At 36.3% G+C, this 24964-nt stretch overlaps 3 protein-coding genes across 3 annotated transcripts; all 3 read right to left on the bottom strand.

The window, feature by feature from the left end:
* LOC124391183 (cell wall protein DAN4-like) lies at positions 1-4166 on the bottom strand (the record flags this gene model as incomplete). Its single annotated transcript, XM_046857589.1, has 3 exons — positions 3961-4166; positions 2058-2633; positions 1-977 (listed from the first exon to the last, which is right to left on the bottom strand). Coding segments are annotated over exons 1-3 (1662 nt in total), but the record flags the coding sequence as incomplete, so codon positions are not given.
* A 1546-nt stretch (positions 4167-5712) lies between these two features.
* On the bottom strand, positions 5713-9823 carry LOC124391493 (mucin-5AC-like). Its single transcript, XM_046858094.1, has 3 exons — positions 8127-9823; positions 7948-8033; positions 5713-6511 (listed from the first exon to the last, which is right to left on the bottom strand). Exons 1-3 carry the CDS (start codon positions 9088-9090, stop codon positions 6431-6433), a joined length of 1131 nt encoding a protein of 376 aa, XP_046714050.1. The 5' UTR covers positions 9091-9823; the 3' UTR covers positions 5713-6430.
* Positions 9824-15042: 5219 nt separating this feature from the next.
* LOC124391181 (mucin-5AC-like) lies at positions 15043-19579 on the bottom strand. The gene is made up of 2 exons (XM_046857587.1): positions 16627-19579; positions 15043-15073 (listed from the first exon to the last, which is right to left on the bottom strand). Exons 1-2 carry the CDS (start codon positions 19548-19550, stop codon positions 15043-15045), a joined length of 2955 nt encoding a protein of 984 aa, XP_046713543.1. The 5' UTR covers positions 19551-19579.
* Positions 19580-24964: the final 5385 nt, after the last annotated feature.

The raw sequence follows: 24964 nt of genomic DNA, 5'->3' as shown, positions 1-24964 counted from the left end.
CGTAGCTGAAGTTTCTGGATATTCAGAGGTTGACAAGGTTTCTGGAGCGCTGGATTTAGATGCTATATGTGTAGTGGATTTTGGTGAAGTAGAAGTTAATGCTGTAAATGCTTGTGATGCTGAAGTTTCTGGAGATTCAGAGGTTGATAAAGTTAGGGGATTGGTTGATGTTAGTAGATTTGCGGTTAAATCTGGTGAAGTAGAAGTTAATGCTGTAATTGTTTGTGTAGCATATGTTTCTGGAGATTCAAAGGTTGATAACATTTCTGGAGTGGCTGATGTTGATGATAGATCTTTAGTTGATTCTGTGGAAACAGGTGATGCTGTAAATGCTTGTGTTGAAGTTTCTGGAGATGCAGAGGTTGATAAAGTTGCTGGAGTGTGTGATGTTGATAATAGATTTGTGGGTAAATGTGGTAAAGTAGATGTTGAGTCTGTAATTGTTTGTGTAGCTGAAGTTTCTGAAGATTCAAAGGTTGATAAAGATTCTGGAGTGTTCGATATTGATAGATCTGTTGTTAATTTTAGCGAAGTAGATGTTGATGTTGTAATTGTTTGTGTTGCTGATGTTTCTGGAAATTCAGAGGTGGATGACATTTCTAGAGTGGTTGATGCTAATATTTCTGTAGTTAATTTTGGTGATGTAGATGTCGATGCTGTAATTGTTTGTGTTGATGTTTCTGGAGATTTAGAAATGGCTGAAGTTTCTAGAGTATCTGAAATCGATAATATTTCTGTAGTAGAGTCTGTTGAAGTAGATGTTGATGTTGTAATTGTTTGTGTATCTGAAGTTTCTGAAGAATCAGAGGTTGATAAAGTTTCTGGAGTGTCTGAGTTTGATGATAGATTTATTGTTGAATCTGTTGAAGTAGATGTTGATGCTGTTAATGCTTGAGTTGCTGAAGTTTCTGTAGATTCAGAGGTTGATAAACTTGCTGGAGTGTGTGATTTTGCTAATAGATTTGTGGTTAAATCTGGTGAAGGAGACGTTGATGCTGTAATTGTTTCTGTAGCTGAAGTTTCTGGAGATTCAGAGGTTGACAACATTTCTGGAGTGGGTGATGTTGATGACAGAGATGTAGTTAATTCCAGGGAAGTAGGTGTTGTTGGAATTGTTTGTGGTGTTGATGTTTCTGGAATTTCAGAGGTTGATAAAGTTTCTGTCATTGATTCTGTGGAAGCAGATGAGGATGCTAGAATTGTTTGTGTAGCATATGTTTCTGGAGATTTAGAAATGGCTGAAGTTTCTAGAGTATCTAAAATCGATAATATTTCTGTAGTAGAGTCTGTTGAAGTAGATGTTGATGCTGTAATTGTTTGTGTTGCTGATGTTTCTGGAATTTCAGAGGTTGATAAAGTTTCTGTCATTGATTCTGTGGAAGCAGATGATGATGCTAGAATTGTTTGTGTATCTGAAGTTTCTGAGGTTGGTAAACTGTCTAGAATTTCTGATGTTGATGATAGTTCTGTATTGAATTTTAGTGAAGTAGTTATTGATGCTGTAATTGTTTCTGTTGCTGCTGTTTTTCGAGAATCAGAGGTTGATAAAGTTTCTGGAGTGGGTGATGTTGATGACAGAGATGTAGTTAATTCCAAGGAAGTAGGTGTTGTTGGAATTGTTTGTGGTGTGGATGTTTCTGGAGATTCAGAAATGGCTGAAGTTTCTAGAGTATCTGAAATCGATAATATTTCTGTAGTAGAGTCTGTTGAAGTAGATGTTGATGCTGTAATTGTTTGTGTTGCTGATGTTTCTGGAATTTCAGAGGTTGATAAAGTTTCTGTCATTGATTCTGTGGAATCAGATGATGATGCTAGAATTGTTTGTGTAGCTGAAGTTTCTGGATATTCAGAGGTTGATACAGTTTGTGCGGTAGTTGATATTAATAACTGATTTGATGTTGATTCTGTTATAGTAGTTGTTGATTCTTCAAATGATTGTATTGCTGAAGTTTCTGGAGATTCAGAGATTGTTACAATTGCTATTTCTGGGTTGTCTGATATTGATTCTGTGGAAGCAAATGATGATGCTGGAATTGTTGGTATTGTTGAAGTTTCTGGTGAAGGAGACGTTGATGCTGTAATTGTTTCTGTAGCTGAAGTTTCTGGAGATTCAGAGATTGAAAACATTTCTGGAGTGGGTGATGTTGATGACAGAGATGTAGTTAATTCCAGGGAAGTAGGTGTTGTTGGAATTTTTTTCGTTGGTGTTGATGTTTCTGGAGATTCAGAAATGGCTGAAGTTTCTAGAGTATCTGAAATCGATAATATTTCTGTAGTAGAGTCTGTTGAAGTAGATGTTGATGCTGTAATTGTTTGTGTTGCTGATGTTTCTGGAATTTCAGAGGTTGATAAAGTTTCTGTCATTGATTCTGTGGAAGCAGATGATGATGCTAGAATTGTTTGTGTAGCTGAAGTTTCTGGATATTCAAAGGTTGATACAGTTTGTGCGGTAGTTGATATTAATAACTGATTTGATGTTGATTCTGTTAAAGTAGTTGTTGATTCTTCAAATGATTGTATTGCTGAAGTTTCTGGAGATTCAGAGATTGTTACAATTGCTGTTTCTGGGTTGTTTGATATTGATTCTGTGGAAGCAAATGATGATGCTGGAATTGTTGGTATTGTTGAAGTTTCTGGAATGTATAAAATTGATTATATAGTTGTCTTGCATTAGTTTAGTGAAATTGATTTGAACACATTCATTTTTGTTACATTTTCTTGAATGATACATTTAATTTTCTTAAAAGACATGTTCTATATTGTCAGTTATATATCAAACAAATCATGAAAAAAAACTTTGTTGCCCCTTTGTAGCTGTATTAAACACTTGAAAGTGGAATATATATTAAAATTATAGTTAATAGGTACAGGTAGTCGTCAACTTACAACCACAATTAGGACCGGCAAATCGGTCGTAACACGATTTGGCCATAAGTAGAGTAGGCTATATGTACAGTACTGTGAAATTATGCCGGGAGCTGGTAAAAATAACGTCTTGTGACTAGCGATTGTGGTCGTAAAGTCGAATGGTCGTTAAGTTGCATAGGTTGTAAGTCGACGACTACCTGTAGTATAATTTGCATTTCTTGTTTTTTCACGTGGACATATATACAATTACAGCATATGGTTATTTTAAGAAAGTACTTAAAAATATAAAAAAAAATAATTTCATGTGCTGCGGATTGCTTCATGCTGAACTAAATGGTACGCACTTCTATTTTTTATTCAGTACATTTGCCTAAGAGCTCTGGTGCAGTTATTCTTTTTTTAACTTTTAACGCAGTGATCCAGGTTTAAGGTTCTGAGCTTGTTTATATATTCAACACTTCTCCTATGTCACTGTCACTGATAAGCCATGAAGGACAAATTGTACTGATTCTGAAAACATATATCAATACATACTATATATACACTATATGGGAAAAAGTAATGGAACAACATTATAAGGGGAACCTAACATTTCCAATCAAATGTGGTTCCCCAAACACAACTGTATAGAATGTATTTGGATGCAGTAGCATAACATTTTCCATCCACTTGAACTAGGAGACTGAAACCTGGTTCAATGTGACAATCCCCTTATGCACAATGCAAACTCCATGATGATAAGGTTTACATGGTTGGAAAATCTTTAGTGCCCTGCTATAAAGTTCTGTTCTCAACCCTACTGAACAACTAACAAATGTTAATGTTAATTGCACCCCAGGTCTCTTGACCGTTCTTCAGTACCTGGCTTTACTAAAACCCCTGTGGCTGAATGAGCACAAATCTTCTCATGCACACTCCAAAATAAAGTGCAACATCATCCCAAAAGCGTAGCGGTTATTATAACAGCAAATTGATATTAAATGTAGAACCGGATGTTCAAAGTCACATATGAATCTTATGGCTAGGTGTCCACTATATTTTTTCCTTAATGTACATCAACATGGCAAGTATTGTTAATAAATAGCATCTTACCTGTTGCTGTAGGTTGCCCTGTAATCATTAAAATGCATCCTATGAGAAATAGAAATGTAAGCATCTTGCTGTGCAGTGATTTAAAAGCAGCTTTCGGCATGGCATTCATTAAACAGAGTTTTTTCCCGCAAATAAAATGTGTTGAATTCAGCTGTTTTGTTGAATAATAAACTCTTAGCACTGGCAGGTTATTGTACAGTTCTGACTTCAAGCCCTACCCTTATCTCCTCCCAGGAATAACAGGTTCTCAGGGAAATACCGTGCTGTGTCTCAAATAATAACATATACGTCTGTTTAGTGTTACAGTGTAGATCATTTTAGGCTTTATTTCCTTTAACAGTATGCTATGCTTCCTTGGAACTATACTGTAAAACTACACCCTGGAATGTGTATCTTTATATAAAAACCATTATATTAAATAATTTTCCATTTGGTGCCACTCTGATGTCACTGAAGGTGATTGTTATTGTTACTGATCCTGCTTAGTTACGATAGTGTTTTATGTGAGAAAAAAAATGATCTAAAACAAATTCGACAATATCCACATTACACTCTTAGCTTCTAAAAATATTAAAAGTTATATTTACTTGCAATTTTCCTGGAAAATTGAACGTCAAATTAATGAGGAATTCAGCATAGGAATTCATGTAGTGGTGCAAAAGAATGCAATGCTGTTATTATGGCCTTGAGCTATAGCAGAGACCTATCTCAGCCAGTTAATCTATAAGAAGATAAGCTTAATACTATGGATGATAATATCAGGATGGATTCTGAAACTTTGATTGTACAGATAAGGAAAAGAGAAGAGTTTAAAGGACTGAAGCACTGCTGCACCGCTCTCTTTTGGTGGGGTTCAAGCAAGGACTATGGCTACATTAAGTTAATAAATAATGTCTGGCCTCAGACTCATAAAAAACAGAGTAACCACCCTTAAACGTAGAATATGAAAACAATTGACATTTAATTTTCGACTCCTTTTAAGTGAATTTTGCTTTATAGCGAATACAAGCATTTTCTTTCGACCATCATCATGCAGACATTTTCTCTTGATAAATTCCAATCTATAAAAACACCAACCCAACTGTTTGCTTTGTTGAGGAGGTAAACATACATTCCATCCCAGTTATCTCCCAATTGTTGATAACATAAGATGAATATGAAACCAGCCATATGTTTTTCATTTACTTTGCAGCTTGAATATAGCAAGCTCAAAATACTGTATATGACTGAGCAAGCTGAATCAAATAAATTAAAGTTGATGTGAAGATTAAAATAAAATAAAATATATGAAATGTAAAATAAAATATACATATTAAGTTTATATATTAAGTATAGATGCAGTACAATCAATGAATTTCCAATCTTATTGAGATATACTGTATGAAATGTGTAGCAGCAGTAGATTCTGCCTCTCACCCACCCATAATGAACACCATGAAAAAATGCAAAATATTCTATTTCAACCTAAAAATCATCCTATTTCCAAAATGCTCATTGCATCTCTTGCCAAAATGAGCAAATATGGTGATATTTGTCCCACTTGATTTTAAATGATGTTAAAACTCATGCACCAGTGTAGCATGGCAGCATCTTTTGTAGCACGGTATACCTGAGAAAAGCCACTCAAAACCGGATTAGGTTTTTATTAAGCTTAAAGAATGCAAGGAAATTAGTAAATTGTACTAAGAAACTATTCTGATGTTGCACAAATATGTCACAATAGATTTAATAGCAAAAGATGAACAATTTAAATGCAGAACATATATGTATTTATATAGTAGCTGTGGTTTAACATTACAGACACCAAAAAGACAAGAACATTTTACACTGACATATTGATAATATTAATAATAGCTTGTTTCTGTCTAATTGTACAAGACTTATAGTATAATGCACATAAACTACACACACACAAATGTACATGTATATTCAAGAACATTAACACATACTTTTTTCCTACTTTTTTGCCTTTAGATTATGATACTATTGCATAGTCATATACAATGCATGACAAATTCTTCAAAGTACTGAAGCATTTAAACAAAACACATTTTTTTGTCGTCACGTTTCTGTTACTGCTTTGAAATCTTGATTTTCAGTTTACTTAATGAATGTTGGCTTTGGTAATTGGGATTATATTTATTCCAAAAATCATTCTAGACATTCTTTAGTTAATAGCACAGCCAGTAAAATTTTTTAGGCTAACTAGATGATTGTTTTAATTAATTGAAAAGTGCAACATAGCCACGCATATGCAAATTAAAAACACAGACAAATTGTAGAGGAATTGTATTTTTACATGCATACATGCCAAACTATGCAGGAAAAGCCAATCAATGTTTTAGTTCTCATCTTGAGCTGATTATTTAAAACTGGTGCATGTGTTTAGCTGACAGGGGCAGTACATTTGTGGAATAATAAAATCCATGCGTCATCCTTCTCTATAATTTATTGAACTTTAAGGTGGTGATCAGTACGGTGACACTTTTTGGATCTGCTTCACTCTAATCTTAATAGTTCCATCAGCTCTGGCTTGGAGTAGCCTAAAAAACTGCAATAAAAAGAAAAAAAAGTGAATATATATATATTAAAACATATTTATTATATTTGGACTATTTACTTGAAGATGTGAACCAAAGATTTCATATTAAGAATTGTATTACTAAGAACATATATGATGTCAATGTTAGAAATACCACATCACAGGCTGTGTTGATAAAATAAACTCACATAAGGGTGGTGTGACGTATAATATAGGATCATTTTCCTCTTATTGTTTTTAAAGAAATAGCACAATAATGTTAACTTTTTTTTACAGAATGACTTGCAGTAAACTACTGTTAGGGTTGATGTTATAGTAAATGAACACTTCCTGATTAGAGTATTCAACCTCATTGTGGTATAAGTTATACTATACACCAGTGCTGTTGAGTTTCTATAACAACAGCACTAACATATATAGAAGGAAGTTCCAGTATTAGTACCAAACACACACAAGGCTATAATTAGTACACAATGTTTAAAGTTTAACAGACAAAAGATAAACAAACACACCAAAGGAATTACTGAAAATGACGATACAGGAAATTAAAACAAAAAATAAGGGTTGGGGTATTTTACTTGTCACATATACAATACACACCCATGACTTCAGTACCACCCACATTACATCACCTCATTACCATAAACTTTTAAAATGCTTTCTTTGCACATCCTTTCTGAACTGCTGTTTAATTGCTCGTTTGTACAACATTTTTGTTTACATTTTGTACTGTTCAATTTTGTTCACTTTGTCTTGTTACAACAGGTTTACTGGCAGAGCTATTTTGTGTTTTGTCCTGCACTGTCCTGTGTTGTCTTTGCACTGTCTTGTGTTGTCTTTGCACTGTTTGCACCAGGTTGCACACATGCACTTTATGTGGCGAGGACACTTACTAGTCATTAGCCCTGTGTTTCCTGTTTCTGTGATTATTGTTGTATGTAGCATCAGGGTTCTGGTGGAACGTTGTTTCATTTCACTGTGTTGTTTCATTTTACAGCTATATATGGTTGAAATGACAATAAAAAGCTTCTTGACTTGACTTGAATACAGCACATTGAATTCTTTCTTTACATATCCCAGAAATGTAAGAAAGCTGGGGTCAGACATGATACAGCACCCCGGAAGCACAGAGGATTAAGGACCTTGCTCAAGGGCCCAAGAGTGACAGCTTGGCAATACTAGGACTTGGATCCCTTCCCAGAACCTTAACAACTGAGCTGTCACTTCCCCAAAATCAATAATGTCAATAATGCTTTGAGGGGATTTGTGACATCTATGTAATGTTCCTTTATAGCTGCAATACTGCTATAACATACAGTATGTGATAACAGGAAGAATACAGATGCATTAGTTAATAAATTAAAACGGTAAATGTTAGCAAAGCAAGTATTAACACAAAACACTTCTCAAAAAAATTTGTGGTATAGGATAAAGTATGGCCTTACCTGCTCTGTATAGAAGATGATTTGGTCACTGGTTAGTTTCTTGACACCTCGCATCCTAACCACCGCATGAGCAGATGCTGCAAAATCTAGAGAAATCAAACAAATAAACAAAATAATTACTTATAGTAATATGATACAATATATACAGAAATGTTCTTTATATGTTGGAGAAACAATACTTGTTGATAGTGGAGCTGTTTGGGGTTGAAAAGTGATAGCGGTGGTTTTGTTGGTGGTTACTTTTGACGATGTTACTCTTTCTGTTAATGCTTCTGAAGTGCCAGCTGATGATGAAGACATTCCTTGAGATACAAATGCTGATGTTTGAGCTTTTGTTGGTCTTAGGGAAGAAGATTGTGTATTTGATAGTATAGGTAAGCCTTGTGGAGATATAGTTGTTAATGGTGATGTCTTAGATGATTCTGGGGAACTTGATGGTAATGTGGCAGCTGACTGTGGTGTTGAAGCTTTTGGAATTTCAAATGTTGATAAGTGATCCGTGGACAATTGTGATGAAGTAAATGGTGATATAACCAATGGTTTTAATGAAGTTCCTGAAGATTTAGAAGTTGATGATGGATCTGCAAATAATTCTTGGTTAGCTGGTTGTGAAAAACCATCTGTTTGTATTGATGAGATTCTTCCAGTTTCAGAGTGTTGTGTAAATGATTTAGTGGAAGTAGATTGTAATGTGGTGCCTGACTTTGTGGACATTTCTGGAAATTCAGTTGAATGATCTGTAGATATTTCTGGCAAAGTAGGAGGTGATGATGTGACTGTTTGCATTGGAAAAGTGTCTTGAGATTCATTTACTGATGATAGTTTTGGAGATGATTCTGCAGAAGTAGGTTTGGGGGTTATAACTGAGCTTGTTGAAGTAGTGCCTAAAGAGTCAGTTGCTGCTAAATCATATGTAGAAAATTGTGGGGTAGTTGCCAGCATTTCTGGTGAATTAGTTATCAAATGATCAACAGATGTTTCTAGCAGAGTAGAAACCGATGCCTTAAACGTGTGTGTTAACATTTTTAGAGATTCAGCTGTAGCTGATTTTGAATGAGTAAATGGTAACACTGTATCTGTTTGTCTCTGTGTTTCTGGAGTTTCAGGTGTTGGTTGGTGATCTCTTGATGATTTGGTAGACATGGTTGAAGATACAGTAAATAATTTTGTTGATATTTCTAGTGATTCATTTAAATTACCTGACGATGATTGTGAGAGAGCTGGCAGTGATGCTGTAACTGACTGTGTTGATAAAGGTTTTGGAGAACCAGTTGTTTGTGAGGAATTTGGAAATGGGTTTGGTTGAGTAAATGGTAAAGTAAATAAAGAAGTTGATGATATTTTGTGCACTTCCGTTGTTGAATGATCTGTAGGTGATTCTACAGAGATGTGTGGTGATGTTACTGGAATTTCTGCAGCTTTTGATGCAAATGACTGATCTATAGGTGATTCTAGGGATGTAGTTGTCAAGGCTGTTTGTCTTGATGGTTTTGAAGATTCAGATGTTGTTGGGTGAACTGTAAGAGAATCTATAAATGCAGATGGTGATGCAGTAAGTAATATTGTGGGTGACCTTTCTGCAGCTTTAGATGTTAATGACTGGTCTGTAGATGTTTCTGAGGAAAAAGATAGTGAACCTGTAACTCTCTGTGTTGCTATGCTTTCTGGAGAATCAGATGTTAATGGCGTATATGTTTCTGGTGACGTTGAAAGTGATGCTATAAAGGTTAAAATCTCTGTAGCCTTAGATGTTACTGACTGGTCTGTAGTTGTTTCCAAAAAAGATGATGTTAAACTTGTAACTCTCTGTGTTGATATGATTTCTGGAGAATCAGATGCTGAGGATGAATTTGTAGATGTTTCTGGTAAAGTTGAAAGTGATGATATAACTGTTAAAATCTTTTTAGATGTTGATGAGAGAGCTGTAGATGATTCCTGAGTTCTAGATGGTGATGTTTTAACTGATTTTGTTGATAAGGTAAATGGTAACGACGTAAATGTATGTCTCTGTGTTTCTGGAGTTTCAGATGTTGAATGGTGATCTCTAGATGAATCTGCAAACTGGGTTGATGATGTACTAATAGAATTTGTTGATGTTTCTGGTGATTCATTTGTTGACGAATAATTTAGAGATGATCCTGGGAAGGTAGATGGTGATACTGTAACTGCCTTTGATGGTAAGGTTTCTGAAGATATAGATGTTGGTGATTGATTTGAAGATGATTTTGGTGAAGATAATGGTACTGTTGAAGTTTGACCGTTTAATGACATTTGGGGTGCATCCATTGTTGATGATTGATCTGTAGTAGGTGGTGATGCTGTAATTAATTTTGCTGATATTTCTGATGATTCAGATGTTAACAAATGATGAGCGGAAAATTGTTGAGAAGTAGGTGGTGATGCAATAGATTTTGTTGGCAACTCTGGAGATTCAAATGTTGAATAATTTATAGATGATTCTGGGAACGTGACGACAATGTAGTAAATAATAATGTTGATGTACCTTGGGAATCAGATGTAAGTGATTCTCGCAAAGTGGATTGTGATGCAGCAAGTGGTTGTGTTAATAAAGTTTCTGGAGCTTCAGATATTGGCAAACCATCTGTAGAAGATTCTGCAGATTTAGGTGGTGATGCTGTAACTGATTTCGCTGATGAAGGTACCCCATCTTTAGACGTCATTGACAGACCTATAGATGATTCTGGGGCAGTAGATGGAGACACTTGACCTGTTGGTGATTTAAAAATTTCTGCAGATTTGGGTGTTGATAGGTGATTGGTAATCGATTCTGGGGAAATGGTTGGTAAAGCTGTTTCTCTTGAAGGTCCTGAAGATTCAGATATTGATAGGTTAACTGTTGGTGATCCTGCAAATGCTGTAACTGAGTTTGTGAGTGACCTTTCTGCAGCTTTGGATGTTACTGACTGGTCTGTAGATGTTTCCAAGAAAGATGATGTTAAACTTGTAACTCTCTGTGTTGATATGATTTCTGGAGAATCAGATGCTGAGGATGAATTTGTAGATGTTTCTGGTAAAGTTGAAAGTGATGATATAACTGTTAAAATCTTTTAGATGTTGATGAGAGAGCTGTAGATGATTCCTGAGTTCTAGATGGTGATGTTTTAACTGATTTTGTTGATAAGGTAAATGGTAACGACGTAAATGTATGTCTCTGTGTTTCTGGAGTTTCAGATGTTGAATGGTGATCTCTAGATGAATCTGCAAACTGGGTTGATGATGTACTAATAGAATTTGTTGATGTTTCTGGTGATTCATTTGTTGACGAATAATTTAGAGATGATCCTGGGAAGGTAGATGGTGATACTGTAACTGCCTTTGATGGTAAGGTTTCTGAAGATATAGATGTTGGTGATTGATTTGAAGATGATTTTGGTGAAGATAATGGTACTGTTGAAGTTTGACCGTTTAATGACATTTGGGGTGCATCCATTGTTGATGATTGATCTGTAGTAGGTGGTGATGCTGTAATTAATTTTGCTGATATTTCTGATGATTCAGATGTTAACAAATGATGAGCGGAAAATTGTTGAGAAGTAGGTGGTGATGCAATAGATTTTGTTGGCAACTCTGGAGATTCAAATGTTGAATAATTTATAGATGATTCTGGGAACGTAGACGACAATGTAGTAAATAATAATGTTGATGTACCTTGGGAATCAGATGTAAGTGATTCTCGCAAAGTGGATTGTGATGCAGCAAGTGGTTGTGTTAATAAAGTTTCTGGAGCTTCAGATATTGGCAAACCATCTGTAGAAGATTCTGCAGATTTAGGTGGTGATGCTGTAACTGATTTCGCTGATGAAGGTACCGCATCTTTAGACGTCATTGACAGACCTATAGATGATTCTGGGGCAGTAGATGGAGACACTTGACCTGTTGGTGATTTAAAAATTTCTGCAGATTTGGGTGTTGATAGGTGATTGGTAATCGATTCTGGGGAAATGGTTGGTAAAGCTGTTTCTCTTGAAGGTCCTGAAGATTCAGATATTGATAGGTTAACTGTTGGTGATCCTGCAAATGCTGTAACTGAGTTTGTGAGTGACCTTTCTGCCGCTTTGGATGTTACTGACTGGTCTGTAGATGTTTCCAAGAAAGATGTTGTTGAACCTGTAACTCTCTGTGTTGCTATGATTTCTGGAGAATCAGATGCTGAGGATGGATTTGTAGATGTTTCTGGTAAAGTTGAAAGTGATGATATAACTGTTAAAATCTTAGCAGTTTTAGATGTTGATGAGAGAGCTGTAGATGATTCCTGAGTTCTAGATGGTGATGTTTTAACTGATTTTGTTGATAAGGTTCCTGGAGATTCAGATGTTGATGATCGAAGGTTAGGTGGCTCTGGAGATTTAGATGTTGATAATACATCTATAGATGATTCTGGATGAGTAAATGGTAACAACGTAAATGTATGTCTCTGTGTTTCTGGAGTTTCAGATGTTGAATGGTGATCTCTAGATGAATCTGCAAACTGGGTTGATGATGTACTAATAGAATTTGTTGATGTTTCTGGTGATTCATTTGTTGACGAATAATTTAGAGATGATCCTGGGAAGGTAGATGGTGATACTGTAACTGCCTTTGATGGTAAGGTTTCTGAAGATATAGATGTTGGTGATTGATTTGAAGATGATTTTGGTGAAGATAATGGTACTGTTGAAGTTTGACCGTTTAATGACATTTGGGGTGCATCCATTGTTGATGAGTGATCTGTAGTAGGTGGTGATGCTGTAATTAATTTTGCTGATATTTCTGATGATTCAGATGTTAACAAATGATGAGCGGAAAATTGTTGAGAAGTAGGTGGTGATGCTGTAACTGAGTTTGTGAGTGACCTTTCTGCAGCTTTGGATGTTACTGACTGGTCTGTAGATGTTTCCAAGAAAGATGTTGTTGAACCTGTAACTCTCTGTGTTGATATGATTTCTGGAGAATCAGATGTTGATGATTGATCTGTAGTAGGTGGTGATGCTGTAATTAATTTTGCTGATATTTCTGATGATTCAGATGTTAACAAATAAAGAGCGGAAAATTGTTGAGAAGTAGGTGGTGATGCAATAGATTTTGTTGGCAACTTTGGAGATTCAAATGTTGAATAATTTATAGATGATTCTGGGAACGAGACGACAATGTAGTAAATAATAATGTTGATGTACCTTGGGAATCAGATGTAAGTGATTCTAACAAAGTGGATTGTGATGCAGCAAGTGGTTGTGTTAATAAAGTTTCTGGAGCTTCAGATATTGGCAAACCATCTGTAGAAGATTCTGCAGATTTAGGTGGTGATGCTGTAACTGATTTCGCTGATGAAGGTACCGCATCTTTAGACGTCATTGACAGACCTATAGATGATTCTGGGGCAGTAGATGGAGACACTTGACCTGTTGGTGATTTAAAATTTCTGCAGATTTGGGTGTTGATAGGTGATTGGTAATCGATTCTGGGGAAATGGTTGGTAAAGCTGTTTCTCTTGAAGGTCCTGAAGATTCAGATATTGATAGGTTAACTGTTGGTGATCCTGCAAATGCTGTAACTGAGTTTGTGAGTGACCTTTCTGCCGCTTTGGATGTTACTGACTGGTCTGTAGATGTTTCCAAGAAAGATGTTGTTGAACCTGTAACTCTCTGTGTTGCTATGATTTCTGGAGAATCAGATGCTGAGGATGGATTTGTAGATGTTTCTGGTAAAGTTGAAAGTGATGATATAACTGTTAAAATCTTAGCAGTTTTAGATGTTGATGAGAGATCTGTAGATGATTCCTGAGGTCTAGATGATGATGTTTTAACTGATTTTGTTGGTAAGGTTCCTGGAGATTCAGATGTTGATGATTGAAGGTTAGGTGGTTCTGGAGATTTAGATGTTGATAATACATCTATAGGTGATTCTGGATGAGTAAATGGTAAAGCCATAAATGTATGTCTCTGTGTTTCTGAAATTTCAGATGTTGATTGGTGATCTTTAGATGAATCTGCAAACTGGGTTGATGATGTACTAATTAAATTTGTTGATGTTTCTGGTGATTCATTTGTTGATGAATAATTTAGAGATGATCCTAGGAAGGTAGATGGTGATACTGTAACTGCCTGTGATGGTAAGGTTTCTGAAGATATAGATGTTGGTGATTGATTTGAAGATGATTTTGGTGAAGATAATGGTACTGTTGAAGTTTGACTGTTTGATGACATTTGGGGTGCATCCATTGTTGATGAGTGATCTGTAGTAGGTGGTGATGCTGTAATTAATTTTGCTGATATTTCTGATGATTCAGATGTTAACAAATAAAGAGCGGAAAATTGTTGAGAAGTAGGTGGTGATGCAATAGATTTTGTTGGCAACTTTGGAGATTCAAATGTTGAATAATTTATAGATGATTCTGGGAACGTAGACGACAATGTAGTAAATAATAGTGTTGATGTACCTTGGGAATCCGATGTAAGTGATTCTCGCAAAGTGGATTGTGATGCAGCAAGTGGTTGTGTTAATAAAGTTTCTGGAGCTTCAGATATTGGCAAACCATCTGTAGAAGATTCTGCAGATTTAGGTGGTGATGCTGTAACTGATTTCGCTGATGAAGGTACCGCATCTTTAGACGTCATTGACAGACCTATAGATGATTCTGTGGCAGTAGATGGAGACACTTGACCTGTTGGTGATTTAAAAATTTCTGCAAATTTGGGTGTTGATGGGTGATTGGTAATCGATTCTGGGGAAATGGTTGGTAAAGCTGTTTCTCTTGAAGGTCCTGAAGATTCAGATATTGATAGGTTAACTGTTGGTGATCCTGCAAATGCTGTAACTGAGTTTGTGAGTGACCTTTCTGCAGCAATGGATGTTACTGACTGGTCTGTAGATGTTTCAGAGGAAGAAGATAGTGAACCTGTAACTCTCTGTGTTGCTATGATTTCTGGAGAATCAGATGTTAATAGTGTATTTGTATATGTTTCTGGTGAAGTTGAAAGCGATGCTACAACTGTTAAAATCTCTGCAGCTTTAGATGTTACTGACTGGTCTGTAGTTGTTTCCAAAAAGGATGATGTTGAACCTGTAACTCTCTGTGTTAATATGTTTTCTGGAGAATCAGATGTTGATGGTGTATTTGTAGATGTTTCTGGTAAAGATGAAAGTGATGATATAACTGTTAAAATCTTAGCAGATTTAGATGTTGATGGGAGTGCTGTAGATGATTCCTGAGGTCTAGATGGTGATGTTTTAACTGATTTTGTTGATAAGGTTCCTGGAGATTCAGATGTTGATGATCGGAGGTTAGGTGGTTCTGGAGATTTAGATGTTGATAATACATCTATAGATGATTCTGGATGAGTAAATGGTAAAGCCATAAATGTATGTCTCTGTGTTTCTGGAGTTTCAGATGTTGATTGGTGATCACCAGGTGAATCTGCAAGCTGGGTTGATGATGTACTAATCGAATATGTTGGGGTTTCTGGTGATTCATTTGTTGATGAATAATTTAGAGATGATCCTGGGAAGGTAGATGGTGAAACTGTAACTGCCTGTAAATGTAAGGTTTCTGAAGATATAGATGTTGGTGATTGATTTGAAGATGATTTTGGTGAAGATAATGGTACTGTTGAAGTTTGACCGTTTGATGACATTTGGGGTGCATGCATTGTTGATGAGTGATCTGTAGTTGATTCTCCAGAAGTAGGTGGTGATGCTGTAATTAATTTTGCTGACATTTCTGATGATTCAGATGTTAACAAATGATGAGCGGAAAATTGTTGAGAAGTAGGTGGTGATGCAATAGATTTTGTTGGCAACTCTGGAGATTCAAATGTTGAATAATTTGTAGTTGATTCTGGGAACGTAGACGACGATGTAGTAAATAATAGTGTTGATGTTTCTTGGGAATCCGATGTAAGTGATTCTAACAAAGTGGATTGTGATGCAGCAAGAGGTTGTGTTAATAAAGTTTCTGGAGCTTCAGATATTGGCAAACCATCTGTAGAAGATTCTGCAGATTTAGGTGGTGATGCTGTAACTGATTTCGCTGATAAAGGTACCACATCTTTAGACGTCATTGACAGACCTATAGATGATTCTGGGGCAGTAGATGGAGACACTTGACCTGTTGGTGATTTAAAAATTTCTGCAGATTTGGGTGTTGATGGGTGATTGGTAAACGATTCTGGGGAAATGCTTGGTAAAGCTGTTTCTCTTGAAGGTTCTGAAGATTCATATGTTGATAGGTTAACTGTTGGTGATTCTGCAAATGCTGTAACTGACTTTGTGAGTGACCTTTGTGCAGTTTTGGATATTACTGGCTGATTTGTAAATGATTGTGGGGTGGAATATGTTAAACCTGGAACGGTTTGTGTTGCAAAAACTCTGGGAGATTCAGATGTTGATATTTGATTTGTAGATGTTTCTGGCAAAGTGGGAAGTGATGCTTTAACTGTATTTGTTAAAATGTCTTTAGATTTAAATGTTGATGAGTGATCTGAAGTTGATTCTGAAGAAGCAGTTGGTGGTGCTGTAACTGATTTTGTTGACATTTTTGATAATTCAGATGCTAAGAACTGATGAGTAGAAGCTTGTGGAAAAGGAGGTAGTGATGTAACAGATTTTGTTGGCAACACTGGAGATTCAATTTTTAAATCACTTGTGGATACTTCTGGGAAGGTAGATGAAAATGTTCTGAACAATAGTGTTGATGTTTCTTTAGAATCTGATGTGGATAATTCTGGTAAAGTGGATGTTGATGTAGTCAGCGATTTTGCTAATAAAGGTTCTGAAAATTGAGATTTTGATGAGTGGTCTGAAGACCATTCTGTAGATGCAGATGGTGATGCTGTAACTGAGTTCATGGTTGACCTATCTGCGGGTTTAGAGGTTACTGACTGGTCTGTAGATGATTTTAAAGACGAAGATGGTGTACCTGTTGTTATTTGTGTTGTTATGAATTTATGATCTTCAGATGTTAATGACTGATCAGTGGATAATTTGGGAGATGCAGATGATGACATTTTACTGGTTGGTGTTGCTAGAATTCCTGGAGATTTAGGTGTTGAGTGAGTGGTAGATGATTCTAAGGATGTATCTGGTGAGGCTGTTTGTCTTGGTGGTTTTGAAGATTCAAATGTTGATGGATAAACGGTAAGTGGTCCTGTAGATGCAGATTGTGATGCTGTAACTGAGTTTGTGGGTGAACTTCCTTCAGCTTTAGATGTCACTGGCTGATCTGTAAATGGTTGTTGGGAAGGAGACAGTAAACCTGGAACTGTTTGTGTTGCAGTGTTTTCTGGAAATTCAGATGTTGATGATTTATTTGTAGATGTTTCTGTCAAAGTGGGAAGTGATGCTGTAACTGTATTTGTTAAAATGTCTGCAGATTTAGATGGTGATGAGTGAATTGTAGTTGATTCTCCAGAACCAGGTGGTGATGCTTTAAATACTTTAGTTGATGACATTTCTGATGAGTCAGGAGTTAGCAACTGATGAGTAGAAGAATGTGGAGTGGTAGGTGATGATGTAACAGAATTTGTTGAAGACTCTGTAAATTCAATTGTTGAAAGATCTGTAAGTGATTTCGAGAAGTCAGATGGTGAAGCTCTTAATAATCGTGTTGATGTTCCTTGGAAATTCAATGTGGAGGATTCTGGCACAGTAGATGTTGATGCTGTAAGTGATTTTGTTAATAATGTCTCTGGAGCTTCTGATAATAATGGTTGATCTGTAGATAAATCAGTTGTTGGTTCAACAGTAGATGATTCTAGTGATATAGTTAGTAAGGCTGTTTGTCTTGGTGGTTTTGAAGGTTCAGATGTTGTTGGGTGAACTGAAGGCCATTCTGTAGATGCAGATGGTGATACAGTAACTGACTTTGTGTTTGACCTTTCTGCAGCTTTGGATGTTACTGACTGATGTGTAGATGTTTCTGAGGAAGAAGATGTTGATGTTCTATTTGTAGATGTTTCTGGTAAAGTTGAAAGTGATGATATAACTGTTAAAATCTTAGTAGATTTAGATGTTGATGGAAGTGCTGTAGATGATTCCTGAGGTCTAGATGGTGATGTTTTAACTGATTTTGTTGATAAGGTTCCTGGAGATTCAGATGTTGCTAAGACATCTATAGATGATTCTGGATGAGTAAATGGTAAAGCCGTAAATGTATGTCTCTGTGTTTCTGGAGTTTCAGATGTTGATTGGTGATCACTGTATGATTCTGCAAACTGGGTTGATAATGTACTAATAGAACTTAGTGATGTATAATCTAGAGATGATACTGGGAAGGTAGATGGTGATACTGTAACTGCCTGTGATGGTAAAGTTTCTGAAGATATAGATGTTGGTGATTGATCTGAAGATGATTTTGGTGAAGATAATGGTACTGTTGAAGTTTGACCGTTTGATGACATTTGGGGTGCATCCATTGTTGATGAGTGATCTGTAGTTGATTCTCCAGAAACAGGTGGTGATGCTGTAATTAATTTTGCTGACATTTCTGATGATTCAGATGTTAACAAATGATGAGCGGACAATTGTTGAGAAGTAGGTGGTGATGCAATAGATTTTGTTGGCAACTCTGGAGATTCAAACGGTGAATAGTTTATAGATGATTCTGGGAACTTAGACGACGATGTAGTAAATAGTGTTGATGTTCCTTGGGAATCAGATGTAAGTGATTCTAGCAATGTAGATGGTGATGCAGCAAGAGGTTGTGTTAATAATGTTTCTGGAGCTTCAGATATTGGCAAACCATCTGTAGAAGATTCTGCAGATTTAGGTGGTGATTCTGTAACTGATTTCGCTGATGAAGGTACCCCATCTTTAGACGTCATTGACAGACCTATAGATGATTCTGGGGCAGTAGATGGAGACACTTGACCTGTTGGTGATTTGAAAATTTCTGCAGATTTGGGTGTTGATGGGTGATTGGTAATCGATTCTGGGGAAATGGTTGGTAAAGCTGTTTCTCTTGAAGGTTCTGAAGATTCAGATATTGATAGGTTAACTGTTTTTGATTCTGCAAATGCTGTAACTGAGTTTGTGAGTGACCTTTGTGCAGTTTTGAATATTACTGGCTGATTTGTAAATGATTGTGGGGTGGAAGATGTTAAACCTGGAACGGTTTGTGTTGCAAAAACTCTGGGAGATTCAGATGTTGATATTTGATTTGTAGATGTTTCTGGCAAAGTGGGAAGTAATGCTGTAACTGTATTTGTTAAAATGTCTTTAGATTTAAATGTTGATGAGTGATCTGTAGTTGATTCTGAAGAAGCAGTTGGTGGTGCTGTAACTGATTTTGTTGACATTTCTGATAATTCATATGCTAAGAACTGATGAGTAGAAGCTTGTGGAAAAGAAGGTAGTGATGTAACAGATTTTGTTGGCAACACTGGAGTTTCAATTGTTGAATCACTTGTGGATAATTCCGGGAAGGTAGATGAAAATGTTCTAAGCAATAGTGTTGATGTTTCTTTAGAATCTGATGTGGATAATTCTGGTAAAGTGGATGTTGATGTAGTCAGCGATTTTGCTAATAAAGGTTCTGAAAATTGAGATTTTGATGAGTGGTCTGAAGACCATTCTGTAGATGCAGATGATGATGCTGTAACTGAGTTCATGGTTGACCTATCTGCGGGTTTAGAGGTTACTGACTGGTCTGTAGATGATTTTGAGGACGAAGATGGTGTGCCTGTTGCTATTTGTGTTGCTATGAATTCATGAGCTTCAGATGTTAATGACTGATCAGTGGATAATTTGGGAGATGCAGATGATGACATTTTACTGGTTGGTGTTGCTAAAATTCCTGAAGATTTAGGTGTTGAGGGAGTGGTAGATAATTCTAAGGACGTATCTGGTGAGGCTGTTTGTCTTGGTGGTTTTGAAGATTCAAATGTTGATGGATAAACGGTAAGTGGTCCTGTAGATGCAGATTGTGATGCTGTAACTGAGTTTGTGGGTGAACTTCCTTCAGCTTTAGATGTCACTGGATGATCTGTAAATGGTTGTAGGGAAGAAGACAGTGAACCTGGAACTGTTTGTGTTGCAACGTTTTCTGGAGATTCAGATGTTGATGATTTATTTGTAGATGTTTTTGTTAAAGTGGGAAGTGATGCTGTAACTGTATTTGTTAAAATGTCTGCAGATTTAGATGGTGATGAGGAATTGTAGTTGATTCTCCAGAACCAGGTGGTGATGCTTTAAATACTTTAGTTGATGACATTTCTGATGAGTCAGGAGTTAGCAACTGATGAGTAGAGGAATGTGGAGTAGTAGGTGATGATTTAACATAATTTGTTGAAGACTCTGTAAATTCAATTGTTGAAGGATCTGTAAGTGATTTTAAGAAGGCAGATGGTGAAGCTCTTAATAATCGTGTTGATGTTCCTTGGGAACTCAGTGTGGATGATTCTGGCACAGTAGATGTTGATGCTGTAAGTGATTTTGTTAATAATGTCTCTGGAGAATTATCTGTAGATAATTCAGCTGTTGGGTCAACGGTAGATGATTCTAGTGATATAATTAGTAAGGCTGTTTGTCTTGGTGGTTTTGAAGGTTCAGATGTTTTTGGGTGAACTGAAGGCCATTCTGTAGATGCAGATGGTGATGCAGTAACTGACTTTGTGTTTGACCTTTCTGCAGCTTTGGATGTTACTGACTGGTCTGTAGATGTTTCCAAGAAAGAAGATGGTGAACCTGTAACTCTCTGTGTTGCTGTGATTTCTGGAGAATCAGATGTTAATGGTGTATTTGTATATGTTTCTGGTGAAGTTGAAAGTGATGCTACAACTGTTAAAATCTCTGCAGCTTTAGATGTTACTGACTGCTCTGTAGTTGTTTCCAAGAAAGATGATGTTGAACCTGTAACTCTCTGTGTTGATATGATTTCTGGAGAATCAGATTTTGATGTTGTATTTGTAGATGGTTCTGGTAAAGCTGAAAGTGATGATATAACTGTTAAAATCTTAGCAGATTTAGATGTTGATGAGAGATCTGTAGATGATTCCTGAGGTCTAGATGGTGATGTTTTAACTGATTTTGTTGATAAGGTTCCTGGAGATTTAGATGTTGATGATCGAAGGTTAGGTGGTTCTGGAGATTTAGATGTTGATAAGACATTCATAGATGATTCTGGATGAGTAAATGGTAAAGACGTAAATGTATGTCTCTTTGTTTCTCGAGTTTCAGATGTTGATTGGTGATCACTAGATGATTCTGCAAACTGGGTTGATGATGTACTACTAGAATTTGTTGACGTTTCTGATGATTCATTTGTTGATGAATAATTTACAGATGCTCCTGGGAAGGTAGATGGTGATACTGTAACTGCCTGTGATGGTAAGGTTTCTGAAGATATAGATGTTGGTGATTGATTTGAAGATGATTTTGCTGAAGATAATGGTACTGTTGAAGTTTGATTATTTGATGACATTTGGGGTTCATCCATTGTTGATGAGTGATCTGTAGTTGATTCTCCAGAAGAAGGTGGTGATGCTGTAATTAATTTTGCTGACATTTCTGATAATTCAGATGTTAAATGATGAGCAGAAGATTGTTGAGAAGTAGGTGGTGATGCAATAGATTTTGTTGGCAACTCTGGAGATTCAAACGTTAAATAGTTTATAGATGATTCTGGGAACTTAGATGACGATGTAGTAAATGATGTTGATGTTCCTTGGGAATCCGATGTAAGTGATTCTAGCAATGTAGATTGTGATGCAGCAAGCGGTTGTGTTAATAAAGTTTCTGGAGCTTCAGATATTGGTGAATCATCTGTAGAAGATTCTGCAGAGTTAGGTGGTGATGCTGTAACTGATTTCACTGATGAAGGTACCGCATATTTAGATGTCATTGACAGATCTATAGATGATTCTGTTGCAGCAGATGGAGACACTCGAACTGTTGGTGATTTTAACATTTCTACAGATTTGGGTGTTGATAAGTGATCGGTAATTGATTCTGTGGAAGTTGTTTGTAAAGCTGTTTTCTTTGGTGGTTCTAAAAATTCAAATGTTGTTGTGTAAACTGTAGGTGATACTGCATAAGCAGATAGTGATGCTGTAACTGAGTTTGTAAGTAACCTTTCTGCAGTTTTGGATTTTACAGGCTGATGTGTAAACGATTGTGGGGAGGAAGACAGTGAACCTGGAACTGTTTGCGTTGCAAAAACTTCTATAGATTCAGATAGTAATATTTGGTTTGTAGATGTTTCTGCCAAGTTGGAAAGTGATGTTGTAACTGTATTTGTTAATATGTTTTCAGATTTAAATGTTGATTGTTGTTCTGTAGTTGATTCGGCAGAATCAGGTGGTGATTCTGGGGCAGCAGATGGTGACACTCGACCTGTTGGTGATGTGAACGTTTCTGCAGATGTGACTGTTAATGAGGGATCAGTAATTGATTTTAGGGAAGTAGTTGGTCGAGCTGTTTTTCTTAAAGGTTCTGAAAATGTGTGAACTGTAGGTGATACTGTAGATGCAAATGGTGATGCTGTAACTGAATTTTTGGTTGACCTTTTTGCTGGTTTAGATGTTACTGATGGGTCTGAGTAAGAAGACAGTGAACCTATAGCTCTTTGTGTTGCTAAGATTTCTGGAGATTCAGATGTTGATGATGGATTTGTAGATGTTTCTGGCAGGATTGGAAGTGATGCTGTACTTGTTAATAACTCAAAAGATTTAGATGTTGATGAGTGATCTGTTGATGATTCTGGGAAATAGATGCTGATCCTTTAATTGGTTGGGTTGATGATGTTTCTGGAGATTCAGATGTTAATGTATCATCTGTAAACAATTCTGCAGATGCATGTGGTGATGATGTAAATGATTTTGTTTCTGATTGTTTAGATGTTAACAACTGATCAGTAGAAGATTGTGGAGCAGGAGGTGGTGATGTAACAGGTTTTGTTGGCAACACCGGAGATTCAGTTTTTAAATAACTTGATGATGATTCTGGGAACGTAGATGATGATGTTCTAAACAACCGTGTTAATGTTTCTTTAGAATCCGATGTGGATAATTCTGGCAAAGTAGATGTTGATGCAGTAAGCGATTTTGCTAATAAAGGTTCTGGGAAAGTAGATTGTGACATTGTAAGCAATTGTGTTAATAAAGTTTCTGGAGCTTCAGATGCTGAGGAGTCATCTGTAAGTGATTCTGAATGAGTAAATAGTAAAGCTGTATCTGTTTGTCTCAGTGTTTCTGGAGATTCAGTTGTTGCTTGGTGATCACTTGATGATTCTGCAGACAGGGTAGAAGATGCAATACCTGATTGTGTTAATATTTCTGCTGCATCATTTATTGAATTACCTGGAGATGTTTTGGGGAAAGTAGAGGTTGGTGATATAAATGACTTTGTTGATGATTTTTCTGAAGTTTCAGATCCTGGTGAGTGACTTGTGTTCGGTTGAATAAATGGTAACATTATATGTAAAGGAGTTGATGATATTATAGGCACTTCCATTGTTGATAAATGATCTGTAGTCAATTCTGCAGAAGCTGGTGGTGATGCTCTAATTGATTTTGGTGATGACATTTCTGTTGCTTCAGATGGTGACAACTGAGGTATAGAAGATGGTGTAAAAGTAGGTGGTGATGTAACAGATTTTGTTGGCATCTCTGGAAATTCAATTGCTGATTGATTAGTAGGTGATTCTTGGAAGGTAGGTGGTGATTCTGTAAACAATGCTGTTGATGTTTCTTGAGAATGCAATGTAGATAATTCCAGCAAAGTGGATATTGCTGTGGTAAGTGATTGTGTTTCTGGAGCATCAGACATTAATGAGTGATCTATAGATGATTCAGATGCAGATGGTGAAGCTGTAACTGATTTTGTAGGTGAGGTTTTTGTGGCTTTAGATGTTACTGACTGGTCTGTATATGATTCTAGGGAAGAAAATGGTGAACCTCTAACTGTTTGTGTTGTTAAGATTTTTGGAGAATGAGTTGATGGATTTATAGATGTTTTTGTAAAAGTGGGAAGTGATGTAACATAATTAGTTAAAATCTCAGCAGATTTAGACATTGATGAGTGATATGTAGATGATTTCTGAGGTGATGCATTAACTGATTGTGTTGATAATATTTCTGAAGATTCAGATGTTGAATAAAAGGAAGGTGGTTCTGCAGAAGCAGCTGCTGTAACTTTTGTTTTGCAAAAAATTCTTCAGCTTCAGTTGTTAATGAATGATCTGTAGATGATTTTGGGGAAGGTGTTGACACTTTAACTGTTTGTCTTGCCTTTTGTTGAGTTTCAGATGATTCAGATAATTCTGAAGAAAGGGTTGATATTTTTGAAGATTCACTTGTTAAATAATCTGTAGGCAATTCTTGGAAGGTAGATGGAGATGTATCTGATCGTGTCGTTAAGGTTTCTGTAGATTCAGATGTTAATGAGTGATTTATAGAGGATTCTGGGTAAGTAAAGGGCAAGGGTGCAACTGTTTGACTTGATTTTACTGGAGTTTCAGATGTTGAGTAATCTCGAAATTTAGTCATTAGTGGTGTAACTGATTGTGTTAATAAAGATTCTGAAGCTTCATTTGCTGATGAGTAAACTGTAGTTGATTCTGCTGAAGCAGGTGGTGATGCTGTAACTGATTTTGTTGATGATTCAGATGTTAGCAACTGATCCATAGAAGATTGTGGAGAATTAGATGGTGATATGGCAGATTCTATTGATGACCCTAAAGATTTAATTGTTGAATGATTTGTAGATGATTTTGGTAAGGTTCTAAACAATAGTGTTGATGTTCCTTGAGAATCTGCTGTAAATGATTCTGGCAAAGTAGGCAATTGTGTTACATTTTTTGAAGAGTCATCTGTAGTTGATTCTGCAGATGAAGATGGTGATGCTGTAACTGATTTTGTTGCCTTAGATGTTACTGATCGGTCTGTATATGATTCTGTGGGATCAGATAATGACAGTTGACCTGCTTGTGTTGCAAGTATTTCTGCAGATTCCAGTGTAGATAAGTTACTGTTAGGTGACTTTGATGGAGCATAGGCAGGTATTTCTGGTGATTCATTTATTGAAT

Source organism: Silurus meridionalis, chromosome 9, assembly GCF_014805685.1.
Source record: "Silurus meridionalis isolate SWU-2019-XX chromosome 9, ASM1480568v1, whole genome shotgun sequence".
Classification (NCBI taxonomy): Eukaryota; Metazoa; Chordata; class Actinopteri; order Siluriformes; family Siluridae; genus Silurus; species Silurus meridionalis.
The sequence above is the reverse complement of the archived record's forward strand: the minus strand, read 5'-3'. Positions and strand labels throughout refer to the sequence as shown.